We start from the raw sequence: 15,968 nt of genomic DNA on the forward strand, positions 1-15,968 counted from the left end.
ATATCATGTGTATAAACACACAAGATAGTCATTCAGCAAATTTCACCTGAAATTTCGCTATTATTTCATTTTTTGTACATGGACAAAAAGTAAAAGTAAAATATGATTAAAGTTTCACACCAGTTTCAGAGTTGGGGCCCCGTCTCAATTCATATCAGGGACGAGTTCTGGACAAGTTGCGGGTAGAATCATTCACTTTGTCTGGAAGAAGCTCTGCATTTGTCCTGGACATGTTCTTGGGGAAATGTTCATCAGCAACTGCTTGACTTGCCAATACTGATGACTTCATTGCAGGAAGATTTGAAGGGAAGTTGTTCAGAACCATGGGAGTTTTTTCCTCGATGCAATGTCCGCAACTTTGTCAGAACTCGTCCCGGGTATGACTTGAGACGGGCGAAAATTGAGGCTTTCCACAACCAATTTCTGTGCTGTTTTGCCATTTTTGGGAGCCTATTGCTCTGGAAGGGACGCCACTTCCTTGCAGCCTTGCAGCCTTCCAGTTTGGCAGAAAAGCATCAAAATGGTGCACTGAACTTGCAACAAGTATACAGCATGTATCTAAAGATGAAGTGTAATAAACTGGATTATACAACACCTGAATAAATCCCTGTCATCTGATTGGTGGATCGTTGATCACGTCTTGAATTATTCGTACCAAATTATTCGTACCAATGCACGGCGCGCGCGTGGAGCGCAACGCGCAGTGCACTGTGATTAGAAGTACCATTGCACTGTCACTGCACATGTTGCCGAAGGTGGCGCTGTGGTATTTAAATTGGCAATAAAAGTTCTGAACTTATTGAACTGTTTGAGTTCTAAACTTATGGAAAAGTTTTAAGGTGAGATAAATTGAATATTATAGTTCTCAACCTGTTGAACAGTTTGCATAATATGATAACTCTGAACTTGTCAAACTAGTAAACAATTTTTTACCTGAATAAAGTGGCTATTAAAAGTCAACCAATCAGATGACGAGGATTTATTCAGGTGTTATATAAAACAAATAATGAATGTTTTACAATCGTGCAATAGAAAGAATAATTTCAATAGAAAGAATAATTTCATGAGGTGACAGATGAAATGTTCCATTCCACTCGGCTTCGCCTCGTGGAATGGAACATTTCATCAGTCACCTCTTGAAATTATTCTTTCCATTGCACTCACAAACATTCATTTTTGTATTTACCAAATTAAAGATTGCCATAGCCAATAAGTGAGTTCAGTATTTCAATTTTTGTTGGGATAAGCATGGTAGATAAATGCACACGTGGGGGGCGTGGTAACAGAATCTGCATTCTGTGTGATTTTTTGTGCAATAAAAAAGAGATGGAAACTTTCATTCCCATAAAAGTTGGGACACACAAGCCACCTAAAAACACTTCGCTGTGCTCTGATGTGCACATGTGCAGTTACGGTAGAATACCCAACTGGCTTATTATTAGGATTCCATGACCTTTTTCTTGGAATATCAACTTTCCGTGACGTTTGGAAAAATAACCAAATTCCACGACTTTGCCATGACTTTCCATGATAGCTTTTAATAACTTGCAAGATTTTCCAGGATTTTTTTCCTAAGACTGTGGGAGCCCTGATAGCGTCAACTGAAGTGTTTAGGAGGGTATAGCAGAGCAAGCAGTGTTGTTGCCAGTTAAATAAATCAAAGCATTCCAGATTTATATGAGACTCTTCCTAACTCACAAATGAAATGTGTATGGCTAAAAACATAGAGCTATATTAAATAACTCGGCGCTAACTCCTCATTTGCGGTGCGGAGATACTTTGAAGCCGCCTAGGTGCAGAGATTTTGAATTCATGTGCATGTTTGTAGAAACATAGCGAAACAAGATGGGTGAATTTGGAAAGTGTAAGTACAACATACGCAAACAACTTAAGCGCGCGTCATGACGGTTAAAGAATGTCACGGCAAAAATCATTTGCAGCGGACACGCGCACGCATTTGCGTTGTTTGCGAAACGCTCATTTACTGATTGCGCATTTCAGTTTTGGGCTTATCGGCTTGATAACGCACCGGTATAGAATACAAACGCAGATAAATTGCCGTACAAAAGCCGTACAAAATTTCGAGTTTTCCATAGGTTTGTCTACAAACATGGATGCGTCCAGCAGGCATCACTTTGTACGTCGAGTCAGCGCTCTAGTTATTTAATCAGGCATGCAACTGGGAAATCACAAAAAAGAGGAAATTCAAATTTTTCCCAGACTTTGTACAGTGTTTTTCTATTTTCAATGACACACATGGGAAGTAAAAAAAGAGGAAATCAGCTGATCCGAGGAAAAGTTACATGCCTGTTTAATATAGCTCTATGGCTAAAAAGCATCGATTACAGAAATATATTAGGATGGTCCGTTTGATATGGGCAGACCAGGTCTGGGGAGTAGTCCACCAGGGGGCGGCATTTCACCTGGGGGCATCGGTCCGATGGGTGGCATCACTGTAAGAGAATAAGAAACATTTGAAGTTGAGGAATGCTAAAATATTTTTTTTTAAATGTGAGGTGCTCTAGTAAAATGAGACGGAAATGGGCACAGGCCATAGTGGCCATTCAGTCAACAGACAAAAGCAGGCCAGTTGTCACGGTTGTGCGCACAGCTGGCTTATCCATCATCTACAGTCACAGCATAACTGTATCAACAGTCACAGCCAGTCAATCCTGCTTTAATATGTAGGCTGGGAACTCTTCTTCCAACGCTGGTCGGCTGACCAGTGTTGGAAATTGATACAAAAAATACCACTTTTCTTGAAAACGTCAGCACCATTTTGCAGGATGCTTTCACTAACAGTCCAGTTAGGTATTTTTTGATAATGCGGTAGTTTTTTTTTGGATGTTTGCAAATGATGTACACGTTTATTCCCTTTAACTGTTGAAAACAGTCACTTGATTAATTTTGACTGAGAGGACGACTCGGCACAGAACGTATGTTTGCATAGGAGGGTTAAAGGGACACTGGGTCCTGGAACAGCCCAATTGGGCTACAAAACGCACTTTGAACGAAATAATGTTAATCGGAAAGAATATTCAAAAGTAGGATATAAACATCCACACAACTATCCTTTAAAAACTGGACGTTTTTGTGTTATTCCTGTATTATGCGTGCTAAAACGACTTTTGGGATCAACTTTTGCGACCCTAAAAAAGTCGAGCTGTTTGGGTGCTAGTTGTGATTTCATCCGTAAAATGTTTGCCTCTTGCGGACGTGTAAGAAACCACATTTTGTGCATTGGTCATTGGTCACCGCTGTTCGCAAGCACGGTGCTGTATGACACACACAACGTGTATATCGTACATTGACTAAAAAAACGACAGGAAAAGCGTTTTCATACTCTGTCGTTGGTCGTGTCTGATGTAAACAACCAGGTTTTTTCCGTCTTTTCTTGAGTACAACAGGAAAAGCATATTCATACTCTGTCGTGTCCGATGTAAACAACCAGATTTTTTCCGTTTTTTCTTGAGAACGGTAAGACATTAGGTTTTGGTTTCTTTTCAACCAGATGTTTGAAATAGGTGAGTAAACAATCCAAAATATGAAATTTTCGGGGATTTCAGGACATAGTGCCCCTTTAAGCTATGATTTTAGATTGGTTCCTTACTTGGCGGTCTGGGACCCATACTCATCAGGCCTGGTGGGTTTTGCATAAGCGGGCGTTGGCCTGGTGGTCCGCCCATCATCGGCGGGCCCATGGGGGGACCCCTGGGTGGCATGGGCCCTCTTGGTCCACCGTAGTTGGAGGGAGGGGGGACGGCGGCACCCCCCGGGGGTGGGGGCATCCCGCCAGGCCCGCCCCCCTCATTGAAGGGGTTGTGGTGGATCTTACCAGACTGGAATGCGGCCGCTGTTGGTGAGAAGGGAGAAATAGACATCTGTGAATTGTGGAATAGCAATGTGCCTTTTTTCTTTAACCCTTACCCTACTAGACCCTCCAACGCATGCCAATATGTGCCTCAAGAAAATCTCCTATGTTTTTTGCATGGCCCTCCAATATCTGCCATGTCATTTCAAGGGTAACTGGACAGGCACTCCAATACATGCCACAGAGAACAATGAGAGTCCTCTGATAACAAAGTGAGTGCCCCCAGCTGGTCAGTATCAGGCACCCTCCAGGGCCTCCAACTCCTGCCAATTGGAGCCTTCACTGTTAAATAAAACTATCTGCCAATAAACTGCAGCTGGAGGGCATTGGCATAACCAACTGACATGCAGTAAACTACCCTCAGAGAGTAAGGGTTAAAACAGCTGTCTAATGGCTTGTGAGATGGTTATGGGCCAATATTCCCAATAAGTATTTGTTATTTGGATCATAGTGTTGGATCATAGTGTTGATGATTGGGTAGTGCATGATTGAGTCTGGCAGTTTTGAGACATCATCTTACAAATGTCCATTGAAAAAAAAAAGTAATAATTTTGCCGACCCGCATGGCTACGGCAACGGGCGCGCAGACCAGAAACCGGAGACTCTTTTTTTTGGTCTTAGTGCCAGTTCATTTTAGAGGATGCATTGTGTTAAGGTCTTAAGGTAAACCATGCGTTGTCTATGTTTTATATGTCTTAAATAAATTATGCCTAGATTATTCTAGATATCATTTGCACTGCTTCAGGATATCATCCCCACAGCTAAAAGTGTGCAAAAGTGAGTCGGAGGATTTAGAAGGATTGAGGCAGTGGTCACCCCTCCACTTTTCTGCGAACTGTTTAGCAGAGCTGTGAAATTGGGTCCAGCTACATCCCACTTACTTGTTCTGTCGATCAAACTCTGCGCTTGCTCCTCCATCCATTTCTGGTAGTAGATCCGCACGTTCTCTTTGTGCTTTCTGCCATTGCAGTGTGTTTTCCTCACTGACGGCTAACAAAGAAAAACAAGAAAAGGAAACCAAAAACACTGCAATTCAGGCTATTTACAAACCCTCTTTCCTTATAATTACTTGTACCATGAAGTTACTGGGGTCTGACCTAAAGGTGAAGTCCATCATTTGCAGCTATCCAAAAAGTAACTGACGTAATTATTGTAGAAAAAACGTACTTGGTTGAAAGATAGAAAGGGAACTAAACTCCCTGTAAAGTTATTCTTTCTGGCATGCTGTCATTTTGAACAAATCAACAAAAGAAGGACTTTCAAACGATGCGTCTAAAAACGCACAGTTGGAAATTTCCGTTAGTAGTTCGTTTTTTTCCTTCGGCGAAGTGCACGCAAGCGTTGACACGACGCACAAGCGTGCGCGGTTGCTATAATTCGTCGGATCGCGTAGCTGCAATTGGCTCAGTGAGAACCTGTCTCAGACGCTGAATTCAAGCCCAGTTCAAAACATGATTCAGCAACTTTTGTTTTGAAATCGAGATCCTAGAATGTTGTTTTTTCTCGAAATTACAGCTGAAGCTGAGCTGAAACTTCATCAGGTTAGTTGTTCAATACCCTTCTTTAGATAATGAGCAATTTTGTTGCTTCAAATGAACAAAAAGCACAAATTACAAATGATGGACTGTACCTTTAAGCACTGGCACAAACAGGTTCATGGCTTCTGACTAGCGCCCCTTAAACAAAGACAAAATGGGGAACCTCTCACATACGGAGCTGGATAGCTCAGTTGGTAGAGCACCGGAAAGGCAATCCGGAGGTTGCAGGCTCAACTCCGCTCCAGTCTATTTTTTTTATTAGTATTATTTAAATTACTAATCTTCCAAAAGTATGTCACAGAATTAGACTGGTTCCATGATCAAGTCTGCTACTCACCGAGTCATGCGTGAGGTAGGTGTCACAGTAGTCACAATAATACCTGTTTGAATAAAACAGAGCAGATAAAACACACTTTATGTAATTGTTCTTTTCACTTCCACTAGTTAAGGCCTTTGAAAGTAAATTACTAGTTTTTCGTCAGCGCCTGCACGTGATTTTGGCCCCGCACCAAACAAATTTCATTATTTGGCAAAAATGGTGAAAATCCGATGCCATTACTCCCAAGCGAAAAGGTTCCATTCCAGTTGCGCATTGTGCGGTTGGTGTGTTACGAAGTGAACAAAACCGCGGGCTTTTAACAACGGTTGCAAGTCTACAGTACAAATATCTTGGCGATCGTGTAGTGTACATGTAGGGCCCGGTTCCTATAGGCCTAAGGGAACAAAATCCACTTTAAAATTATTGGACCTACCAAACATTTTCGCAATTTTTTTGGGACCTGCCTACGCTGCTCGGTTACGTGAACAGTTACATGTATCTCCAGCCCTAAATGACAACCCAATGATAAAATTTAGGGCTGGGTAACTGTATACTGTATTAGTATAATACTTCAATATTGAATATATTATAAAAAAAAATTGCCAGTTTTGGTATTGTGAGTTTCCTAGCGTTATGCATAAACATAACGCTAAGGAACATCCTAGCTAGGCCTAGCTAACACTAGCCCGACTGCGTCTGGCCGTACAGTACTATCACAAGCTCTGTGGTACGGCCAGACGCTCAATGCTTCCACAAAGACTGCATTTTTTTCCCCGCTGACAAGGCTCGATTTACAAAAAAAAAGTGGCATGCACTGGTGCATGTAGACCAAAAAACCTACATGCACCAAGAAAAACCCACATGCACCATAATTGGATTTTAATCTGACAAGTGACCAGGGTCATTTGCGTGCAAAATTATCGGAGCCCTCCGAGCTACCCGTCTGCTTCATGTGGCGCATATGATAGGGGGCGTCTGATTGGCCAATAATGAGACCACGTGATAAACGCAGCTAATAATTTGGAATCGTACTTATGATCCGGACATAAGGAATGCCCGGAGCGTCAGTGCGATACCAAATTATCCGCAGCATGTATCACGTGGTAAATCACATGCATGATTGGAGGTTGCAGGACGTACGTCGAGATTTTACCTCGTACTCTGAATCTGCTGCGACTGTGCGAGCATGGTGCGAGGAATAATTTATGGATTTATGGATTTATAAAACACGTTTGTACACTATCTGGTCAAGTATTCAACAAACTTTATTCTTATTCTCACTCACTGGATTATATGCATGAAATGAGTATTTTGGTGGCTAAAAAAGTTACATGCACGTCGTGCATGCTCAGTAAAAAAGCTACGCACAAGCAAAAATCTACATGCACTGGTGCATGCGTGCACCGGGTAAATCAAGCCCTGCCCGCTGATGTAGCGATTTTGCTACAGATTTTGATCGAGATTATCTTTTCATCCAGGACACAAATTTCCAAAGTTAAGGTGCTTAGTCGTAGAGCAACTCATACCTTTTCGAAAAAAAGTTCTTTGGTCTCAATATTTTCATCCATCTGGCCAAAAGACGACTTTTAGTCATCATCTTCCACAAATATCGTCCTGAAAATGTCCTCCATGCGATTTCAAAATGGCGGCCGCATTGTAATGTATGCATTTGCGAGCATGCTTGGGTAAGATAATGAATATGCATTATTTAGTTCATGACTGTTTCTAGCTAGGATGATCCTAGCGTTATGTTTATGCATAACGCTAGGAAACTCACAATAGCAAAACTGGCAATTTTTTTTCAGACACGAAAAAGTTTATAATATATTCAATATTGAAGTATTATACTAATACAGTATGAAGTATAGACTTATAATGCACCAAATGATGAAAAGATGAATAGTAAAATACTGACAACTCACGTTTTTCCAAATAATTTTTGGAGGTCTGTTTTTATCAACCCACACTGAAGCGCTCTCGAAATGACTGTCGAGTGTAAACACATGTCACAGGTCAATGCAGGTACTTTGCATTAAGTAGCACGCATTGTTTACCAGTGCTAAGCCATGGTCGGGTGCGCTTCCACCGCCAATATTTTCGATGCCAACCTCGTCCCTAGGATGTCGAGCAGAACGCGCCCATCACTACCTGCTCTCTACTTTTGGGAACCGTGTTGGAAATAAAGTAAGCACTGGAGACAAGGTTGTTTCAATGCTGAATATGTATACCAGACGACTGTTACCTGTTACTATTAGTTGAGATGTGTATGGCACACACGGCAGGGGACCACAATAAATATATCAAAATATGACATACAACAGTCATATACAATCCGGATGGTATTGTGGGGTTGGGGACACGATCCTAATATCTTGAAGTGACCGCATGGTGGCGACGTTTAAGCCAGGAAGAAAATGTGTATGCATGAGGCAATGAAAAGGCAGTCGTATTTGTTGACATGTTGGTAACAAAGGTCTCCTCAGTTTCAGCCAAAATATCCGTTAGTAGTGAACATTTCTGGTTTTATTTATCAGTCAAGTACTGGAACAAGTTCAGCAACTATTATTATCCAGATTTTAAAACAATTCTCGCCGTTTTGAGGAATATATTGCAAAGGACATGGTTCTGAAAGAGATGTGCAATAGCTAGACTGTTTCATGCACTATTGGTTGCGGTTCCAGTACCGAGTGGTAAACCTTATATTAGTGCATAAAACAGTCATCGGGTGTCACGCTTCCGCGTGACGTCATGCGCCAACAGCCAGCGCAGCCGGCAAAACCGAGTAGTTGACAGCGATCGCTCTCTGTGCCTGTTAATCGACCGCCATTCATTGTACACAATTTTTTTTGTGCACAAACCAATGGCGGTCCTTGCCAATCCAGGAAGGTTGTCAAGTTAGCGGTTATTCCTCCTGTTTTCACTGCAATTGTAGGCTGAATCTTCATCGTGGATCGTTTTTTACTTGAAGGACCTGTGTAATGGTTATTCCAGGCAAGTTTGGGGTGAGTTGCAGTTGCAATTAGTGTGTAACGGGGACAAAATTGAACATTTTCCAAAAAAATTTGAATATACTACAAGTTACGAGAAAAATACGCTCCAGCCCTAGATGACAACCCAATGATAAAACTCAGGGCTGGGTAACTGGTATCAGGTCAACTCGGACCCAAACCAAGTCGGACCCATGCCAAGTCGGACCCATGCCAACTCGGACCCACGCCAACTCGGACCCACTACCAACTCGGACCCACTACCAACTCGGACCCACTACCATCTCGGACCCACGACCAACTCGGACCCACGACCAACTCGGTACCACTACCAACTCGGACCCAATCACGACCAACTCGGACCCAACAATGACTCAATCATTAGTTTTAGAGATTATATTTTTTAGGTGATCTTAACGTTAGTGCTTATAAAGTGAAGATATTCTGTAACTACATTGGGCAGAATGGGGCTTTTAGTTTTGTTGTTTTCTTGTAATATTGCCGCTGTGTGGAGCGGTATTTTATGATGCGTACAGTAAATACTGTTGCTAAACGCTTATTGTTTTGAACGTCATGAAACTAAACGTGCTTAGCTTTTTGAAACCGTGACCTGTGAAGCTAAACCAAGAGGTATTAATAGCGTATAGTATAGGTTAGGCATATCGTATGTCATTTGTACAACTTGATATATACGTGCTTTTTCAAAATCTCGATTTTCTTTTCCAAACGAAAATCAAAGGATTATAATTTTCAGTAAAAAATAAATTACTTGTTTGTTTTTGCAGGCCTTTGTGTCGTGTAACAAGTGGTTTTAAGTGGCACATTTTGTTTCAGTGAGGAAGTTATTAATTTAAAATAACTATTTGGGCCTTTCATTTCATGTAATTGTTTGGGGTTTTTTAATTCACATGCTGGCTTTGAATTTTGTGGGTTTTTTTATGAATCTGTTTAACTTTTAATAATTGACATTGCATCTATTTGTAGGGGATTAAACTTGATCATTTTTTAATTCACATGCTGGCTTTGAATTTTGTGGGTTTTTTTTACGAATCCGATTACAAATGTAACTTTTTATACTCTTTTGATGTAACTTTTTTGTTTAATATGGAACCTTTATTTTATTTATTGATTTCTAATGTTATGTTTGAAAGTGTTTGTTTTAATGCCATACTTTCCAATTTAATTTTTCTATGAAGATCTGTTCTTAATTTGTATACTCGTTATGTTGAAGTTTGGAGTAAAAAAGAAATAAATTGCTGTTAAATTTAGCAAGATGGTGTAAACGATGTAAATTAATATGTTTGAATGAAAATAAATAATTGGTTAAACTTTTAAAGCATAATATGTTTTAATGGAAACAAATAAAAATAATAAATAATTAATTACACTTTTAAAGCGCATTTCAAAATAGCATTTTAATGCGCTTTACAACAACAAAAATGTTATACTGCTGCAATACAGACATGACAGATAGGAGATAATTTACCTTACAATTACAATGAAAATTTATACTAAACAGCATCACTGTAATAACAGATGAGAAGTGGACAAACTTTATGAAATGAATGATTGAAAACGATGTCGAATGATTGAAAACGATGGGTCCGAGTTGGTAATGCATGGGTCCGAGTCGGTAGTGGGTCCGAGTTGATTGTGGGTCCGAGTTGGTAGTGGTTCCGAGTTGGTCGTGGGTCCGAGTTGGTAGTGGGTCCGAGTTGGCATGGGTCCGAGTTGGTAGTGGGTCCGAGTTGGCATGGGTCCGAGTTGGCTTGGGTCCGAGTTGGTTTGGGTCCGAGTTGGATCGAAACCGGGTAACTCCAGCTAATTGAACCCCAGACATGCCAGACACTTCACGGTCGCCGAATTAGTCACAAGTGACGTCCGTAATGACTTGGAATTCTTTCCCTAAATAACACGTGATTGTATTTATTAGCTGATTTATTAATTACACAAGTATTCAAAAAATGTACTTACTTTGGCATTTTGATTGTGAGGAAAGGCGAAACACTGAATCACAAAATATTTCACAAGTGCGATGTACGTTTTCCGCACGCTTTGTGCTGCCCACTGCTGCAGGTCGGACCCCTTTTCAACGAATGAAATGTGTGTATCCCAGCTTACCGAACCAGCCTAATTTCTGTTCTGAGAATAGCGCCGCCAACGTACCACGTACGCCAAGCGAAACGCTAGTCTATGGTGGTCCTGAAGGGACATAACATGCCCGGAATATATATATATATTTTTTTCGGCGTCGTGAATTTAGCACAACTAGTCGCATTAGCGGATCCAGCGGGGGCGCAGGGGGTGCACGCCCCCCGGCAAATAATCTAAAATGTTTACTATCGGCAAAAACGGACGGTGATCGGACGCGATATTTTTTTTTACACAACTATCTGGTTACACTGCTCCAGGTCGGACCCCTTTTCAACGAATGAAATGTGTGTATCCCAGCTTACCGAACCAGCCTAATTTTTGTTCTGAGAATAGCGCCGCCAACGTATGCGCTTTCCTATGGAGCATGTTTAAAAACACCAGGCTTGAGTGGAGGCTACTATTGTTCAACTTGGTACGGATTTCGGACTTTATTTCCCTTTTTAAAAAAATCCTCCAGAGCCTCGGATCAGAAAAGAGAAAGAAAATTGCTGCTATACAAGTAGTACCCGACTGAAAAATAACGTTTCTAAGATAAAACTTAAAATTTTGGAAAAAAAGAGCCCTCTGATCGTTAGCCAGCATGCCTAACCACTAGGCAACGGCGGTGCTCGACCAAATCCTGCAATTCATAAATTATATACTTCCACACATGTGGCGAGAGTTTACGCGCGCACGCGTAGGTAAAATTGTTACAGGATTGTAACAGCAGCTCAACAAGTCGTGTGTGTCTCCGTTTGTCGGTTCATTGGTTGGTGAGTTTGTAACAAACGTCAGCATGCAGCCTTGCATGGCTATGAATCACCTTGTCCCTCAAGCCCAGGTATATGCACTCCTCCCTCAGATCCGGGCCCTCTGTTGTTCAGTCTCATGGGTCTCCACTATAATTAACCGCCTTTATGCAGGGTCCAAAACCTTATCCTCCCTACACAGTGGCGGTTCTACGGGCGGTGGGGGTGGGGGGGGGGGGGGTAGGGGGCTTTCAACTTTCGAATTTGATTTAATTTTGATCCTGTGGCAGGTAATTCTGTCCCCCCTGGTAAAAGTGTCCCCCCGGACAGATTTACCGGGTCGTGACCCGGTAAATCTGTTCGGGGGGGGGGGGACACTTTTACCTAGGTAAACCAGTCCCCCTCTAGGTAAATCTGTCCCCCTGCACGACGTTAAATGTGTCCCCCTGGTAAATGTGTCCCCGTGCAACGTCTCAAGTCTAGCACCCAGACTGTATATTTATTAACTGTTTCTGCGCGGCGCAGCAAGGGCTAAATTCGGGAATGGTGCTTATACGTCAAAACACAACTCCCGTTTTGATGACGACTTCGGGAGCGAGCGATTTGCATGCATGGTGGGCGGGCGCGCGAGTGTACCGCACCTACGGAGAGCGCTAGCGATAGGTTGAGTATTACTACGCGTGCCTTTTCTGCTTTCTTGCAGAAACATAGATCGGTTGATTAACATCCAAACGTTAATTTCATTTTGATAATCATTGATGAAGGGTGGGAAAAATCTAAAAATGTATACCCTGTGCGCTGAATTCATTATAATAACATCAATATAACAACTTATGCGTGCAAAACCAGGGGGACAGAATTAACTGGAGGGGACAGAATTACCTGGAGGGGGATAGAATTAACGGGACAGGGGGAACACTTTTACCTAGGTAATTCTGTCCCCCCGGACACTTTTACCGGGGGACAGAATTACCGTCCACACCGGCTCGACAGTCGAATGCGACTGGTCACGGTCAACGCACCGGTAGGCTTAGGCAGGCAGCGGCCGGATGCCGTGCAGCTATCACCAAGTGATGTTGCTGGACTTTTGCGCTTAACCAAAGAAGTCCGAGGTCACTACAACCATGGTTAGCTACAGCAGTGAGCGACTAATTTTACTTCAAGTGGTTAGAGCATTCAGCTTTGTTTTGTTTCAGATGTATAATAATGTTGTGTCATTCTTGTGAATCAAACATTCTTACATTATTTTGATGAACATTAAACAATGTAAATCCGCTCGACCCTGAAAATTACTAACAATATACATTTTTAAACAATAGTCATCTAGAAATCTGCTGAGATCTGTACTTATAAATAGAATCACAGTAAACAAAACATTAGAGTCAAATTTGACCCGCTTTATTCAAACACCTGTGCAACATTTACAGCTTTTAAATTTACTGGAACGACTGAAAGTTTGTTTTGCAGAGTAGTAAGGCGCTATATGCATGGTCCTTTCCTCGTCTTCCACGACCGTGAGCCGGGTTCGACTCCCACTGTGGATGATATACGGGTTGTGGTTCCAGTCTCTACCGGGTTCAGTGGGGTTTACCCTGGGATGTCATTCTGGGGAGGGGGAGGGGGTGACCTCCCAGTTACTCTAAATTGAGTTACTCAAATAATTCGAGGAGTCAGGTTGGCGTAGCGATGCTTCCCTCGCCTTCCACCGCTGTGACCCGGGTTCGAATCCCACGTGGGCAAAATATGTGGATTGTGTTTTCAGTCCTTGCCTGCTTCCGTGGGTATTCTTCCGGGATTTTCTAAAACTGTTATTTTTTTCTCGTTGTCTTCTCTCTACAGGTTTCTTCAGGATTGCGAGCTACAGTACAGGGTGAGTAAAAAAAAAACCACGAAACCCAAATCGTCGCAGAGCTGACATACCGGCGAATCAACCATTTTGCTTCTTCGTCGGTATTCAGCTCTGCGACGAAATGTCGGGACTGTTGTTGCACTGACGTGCTGCATGTAGCACTTTCAAAATCTTGGATATGACAGTTAAGTCAATAATACGAGTTGTTGAGAAAATTAACAAAATTAAAAGCAGAGATATTATGTCTTTGAAGTTATTATATTTTTCATAAATGAAACACTTGTGTCTGTTGTTTGCTTCTGAGTTTCAATTGAATCATTTTTAGGGTAGATTAGCCCAAACTCAAAATACAAACACTGTATTTCATACATATTATTGATAAAATAAAACAAGTTTTGTGAAATGGTTCTTTCTTATATTTTTCTAGTTTCTTCCTAACGCTATGAGTTGTTTCAAGGCACATTTTAATGCATAACTACATAAGGCCAACAAAAAGTCTCCGGTTTCTGGTATGCGCGCGCGTCGCCGTAGCCATGCGCGTCGGCAAAATGAAAACGTTTTTTTTTTTCAATAAAAAATGATGTCTCAAAACCGCCAAACTCACTGGTTTGACTAGAATCCTGCTGCTGCACAATTTTAACGTGTTTTTAGATGGGTTTATGATCGAGTATAAGCTTTATGTGGCCTCTCCGGACTCCCATATATTTGCACTATGTTTAGTCGGGCACCATTTGCAGTCATCAGCCAATTTGAAGCAAAAAAAAAACAGTTAAAAAAAAAAGCCGCGTCGCCGCACTACTTTTTGGGCAAGCTCCATACCAGAAACCGAAGACTTTTTTGGCCTAAATCACATGCACATTAGTTATTCACAGTTGTAATTTCATCCTAAAAGCTCAGTCCAACATGTACAAAGATTGGTTTTGTCTTCCTCTACAACCTTACAACTTTCAACCCAGATACGGACAGCTGTGCTCAAGTCACAGAAAAACAGCGAGGAAGAGTGATTTCTATATGCACACACAAAATTACACGGGCCAATCCCTCTTTAAAAAAAAATCAATTAGTCTGGCACCATAGTTACGTTCATCCAAATCACACAGTGCAGAGTGGGAGATTTTGGATGGTTTCTCAGCAAAGAGGATAAATTACCACTCCGTATTCTCAAAATTCCATCTTCAGAAACGTTGCAACTGTGGCAAATAACCTCAGAGGTGAGAAGAACACAGAACTATAGTTTGCAATAAGCATAGCTATTTTCTTTAATAAGAAACAAATCGTTAATATAGTTGTGAATGATTTAGCATACAGTTTGGGCATCTTTGCGACCAGCAAGTCCCTGTAGGTAGTGCAAACATTCAGTTTTACAATTTCAAACATGGATGAAAAAAAAACCAGGAGTGCTTTGGGACATTCACAAACAGAAACCAATTCACACACATCCCTATGTGATTTGTTTTCGTTTTGCTGAAAGAACACTTACGTTTTTGTGATCTGTGGACAGAACTTTAAAACGGTGGTTGTGTTTAAAACTCCGTAACTTGACAAATAAATAAGTGATTTGAATGATTCTTGTACTAAAAGAAAGCTAATGAATTGAGCATTTACATGCCACATGCAGAATTTCCCTAAAGCACTGGTCCCGGCAATTGGGTTTCTTTATTTTTACTCATCCTGTGCAGTGCCTCGGGTGGTTTTGAGGATCCTTGGTTTCATTACCAGAAATTATTGATAAATAACTACAATGATAATGCTAATAATAATCAGAATATAATAATAATCTCCTTCAAGTTTTTACTGTGTATTAATTTTGTAAGTTTTTTTTATAAAAGATAGAATAAAATTTGATTAATACAACTTTCTCAAAAAAATGCCTCAAACTAACAACAAAGTGGTACCTCTAGATCTGTTTTGCTCCATAGTTCCATAATATAGGTTTTCCCAGCCAATTTCCTCAAATGTTCATTCACTTCAGCAAATTGGTCATTTGGTTTCGTCTGAAATTCAATGCACGCCTTTAATCCCATTTCAATTCAACGAAAGCTCAATGGTTTTCATTGTCCGTGCATTCGTTTTTGGAAACGCCGATTGCTTCACGAGACGAATTTCAAAGATTTTGGACGAATCGGAATGCTAACAATTTGAATTATACTAAACCTTAAATGAAATCTAGTGGTGGCTTTTTGAAATTCAAATTGAGAATTGACGATGTTCGGGAACGAAATTAAAGTATCGATATAGGGAATTCGTGTGAAAGAAGTGTTAAATCAGCCGGGAAAACATATATTAAGGCGTTTATCAAGGGCGAATCCGGGGTGGGGTGGGGGGGGGGCAAAGGGGGCCATGCACCCCCCCAAAAAACCAAAAAAACAAACGAAACCAATTTTTTTTTTATGTGACATCGCAATAAAGGCAGGCAACGAGTACACCACCATCTTTTCCTCAAAAAAAAAAACATTGGTTAAAGTGGTCAGAAATTGCCTCAGATCGCACCACAGAGCATCTAGAATCCAATTTTTTTTAAG

At 41.2% G+C, this 15,968-nt stretch overlaps 1 protein-coding gene across 1 annotated transcript; it reads right to left on the reverse strand.

Annotated features, from left to right (window-relative positions):
- Positions 1 to 2,206: 2,206 nt before the first annotated feature.
- LOC119725885 (U1 small nuclear ribonucleoprotein C-like) lies at positions 2,207 to 10,853 on the reverse strand. Its single transcript, XM_038197482.1, has 5 exons — positions 10,690 to 10,853; positions 5,747 to 5,789; positions 4,753 to 4,861; positions 3,611 to 3,853; positions 2,207 to 2,453 (listed from the first exon to the last, which is right to left on the reverse strand). Exons 1-5 carry the CDS (start codon positions 10,695 to 10,697, stop codon positions 2,356 to 2,358), a joined length of 501 nt encoding a protein of 166 aa, XP_038053410.1. The 5' UTR covers positions 10,698 to 10,853; the 3' UTR covers positions 2,207 to 2,355.
- Between the last annotated feature and the right edge of the window lie 5,115 nt (positions 10,854 to 15,968).

The sequence above is a fragment of the Patiria miniata genome, unplaced genomic scaffold, assembly GCF_015706575.1.
Source record: "Patiria miniata isolate m_02_andy unplaced genomic scaffold, ASM1570657v1 HiC_scaffold_19, whole genome shotgun sequence".
NCBI lineage: Eukaryota > Metazoa > Echinodermata > Asteroidea > Valvatida > Asterinidae > Patiria > Patiria miniata.

Excerpts from the sequence above, each read along its gene's own strand:
- LOC119725885 (XM_038197482.1), bottom strand. Across the intron at positions 3,854-4,752 it reads GAGTTTGATCGACAGAACAA|CGGCCGCATTCCAGTCTGGT; the intron begins GTAAGTGGGATG and ends TCTCACCAACAG. Across the intron at positions 2,454-3,610 it reads TATGGGTCCCAGACCGCCAA|TGATGCCACCCATCGGACCG; the intron begins GTAAGGAACCAA and ends ATTCTCTTACAG.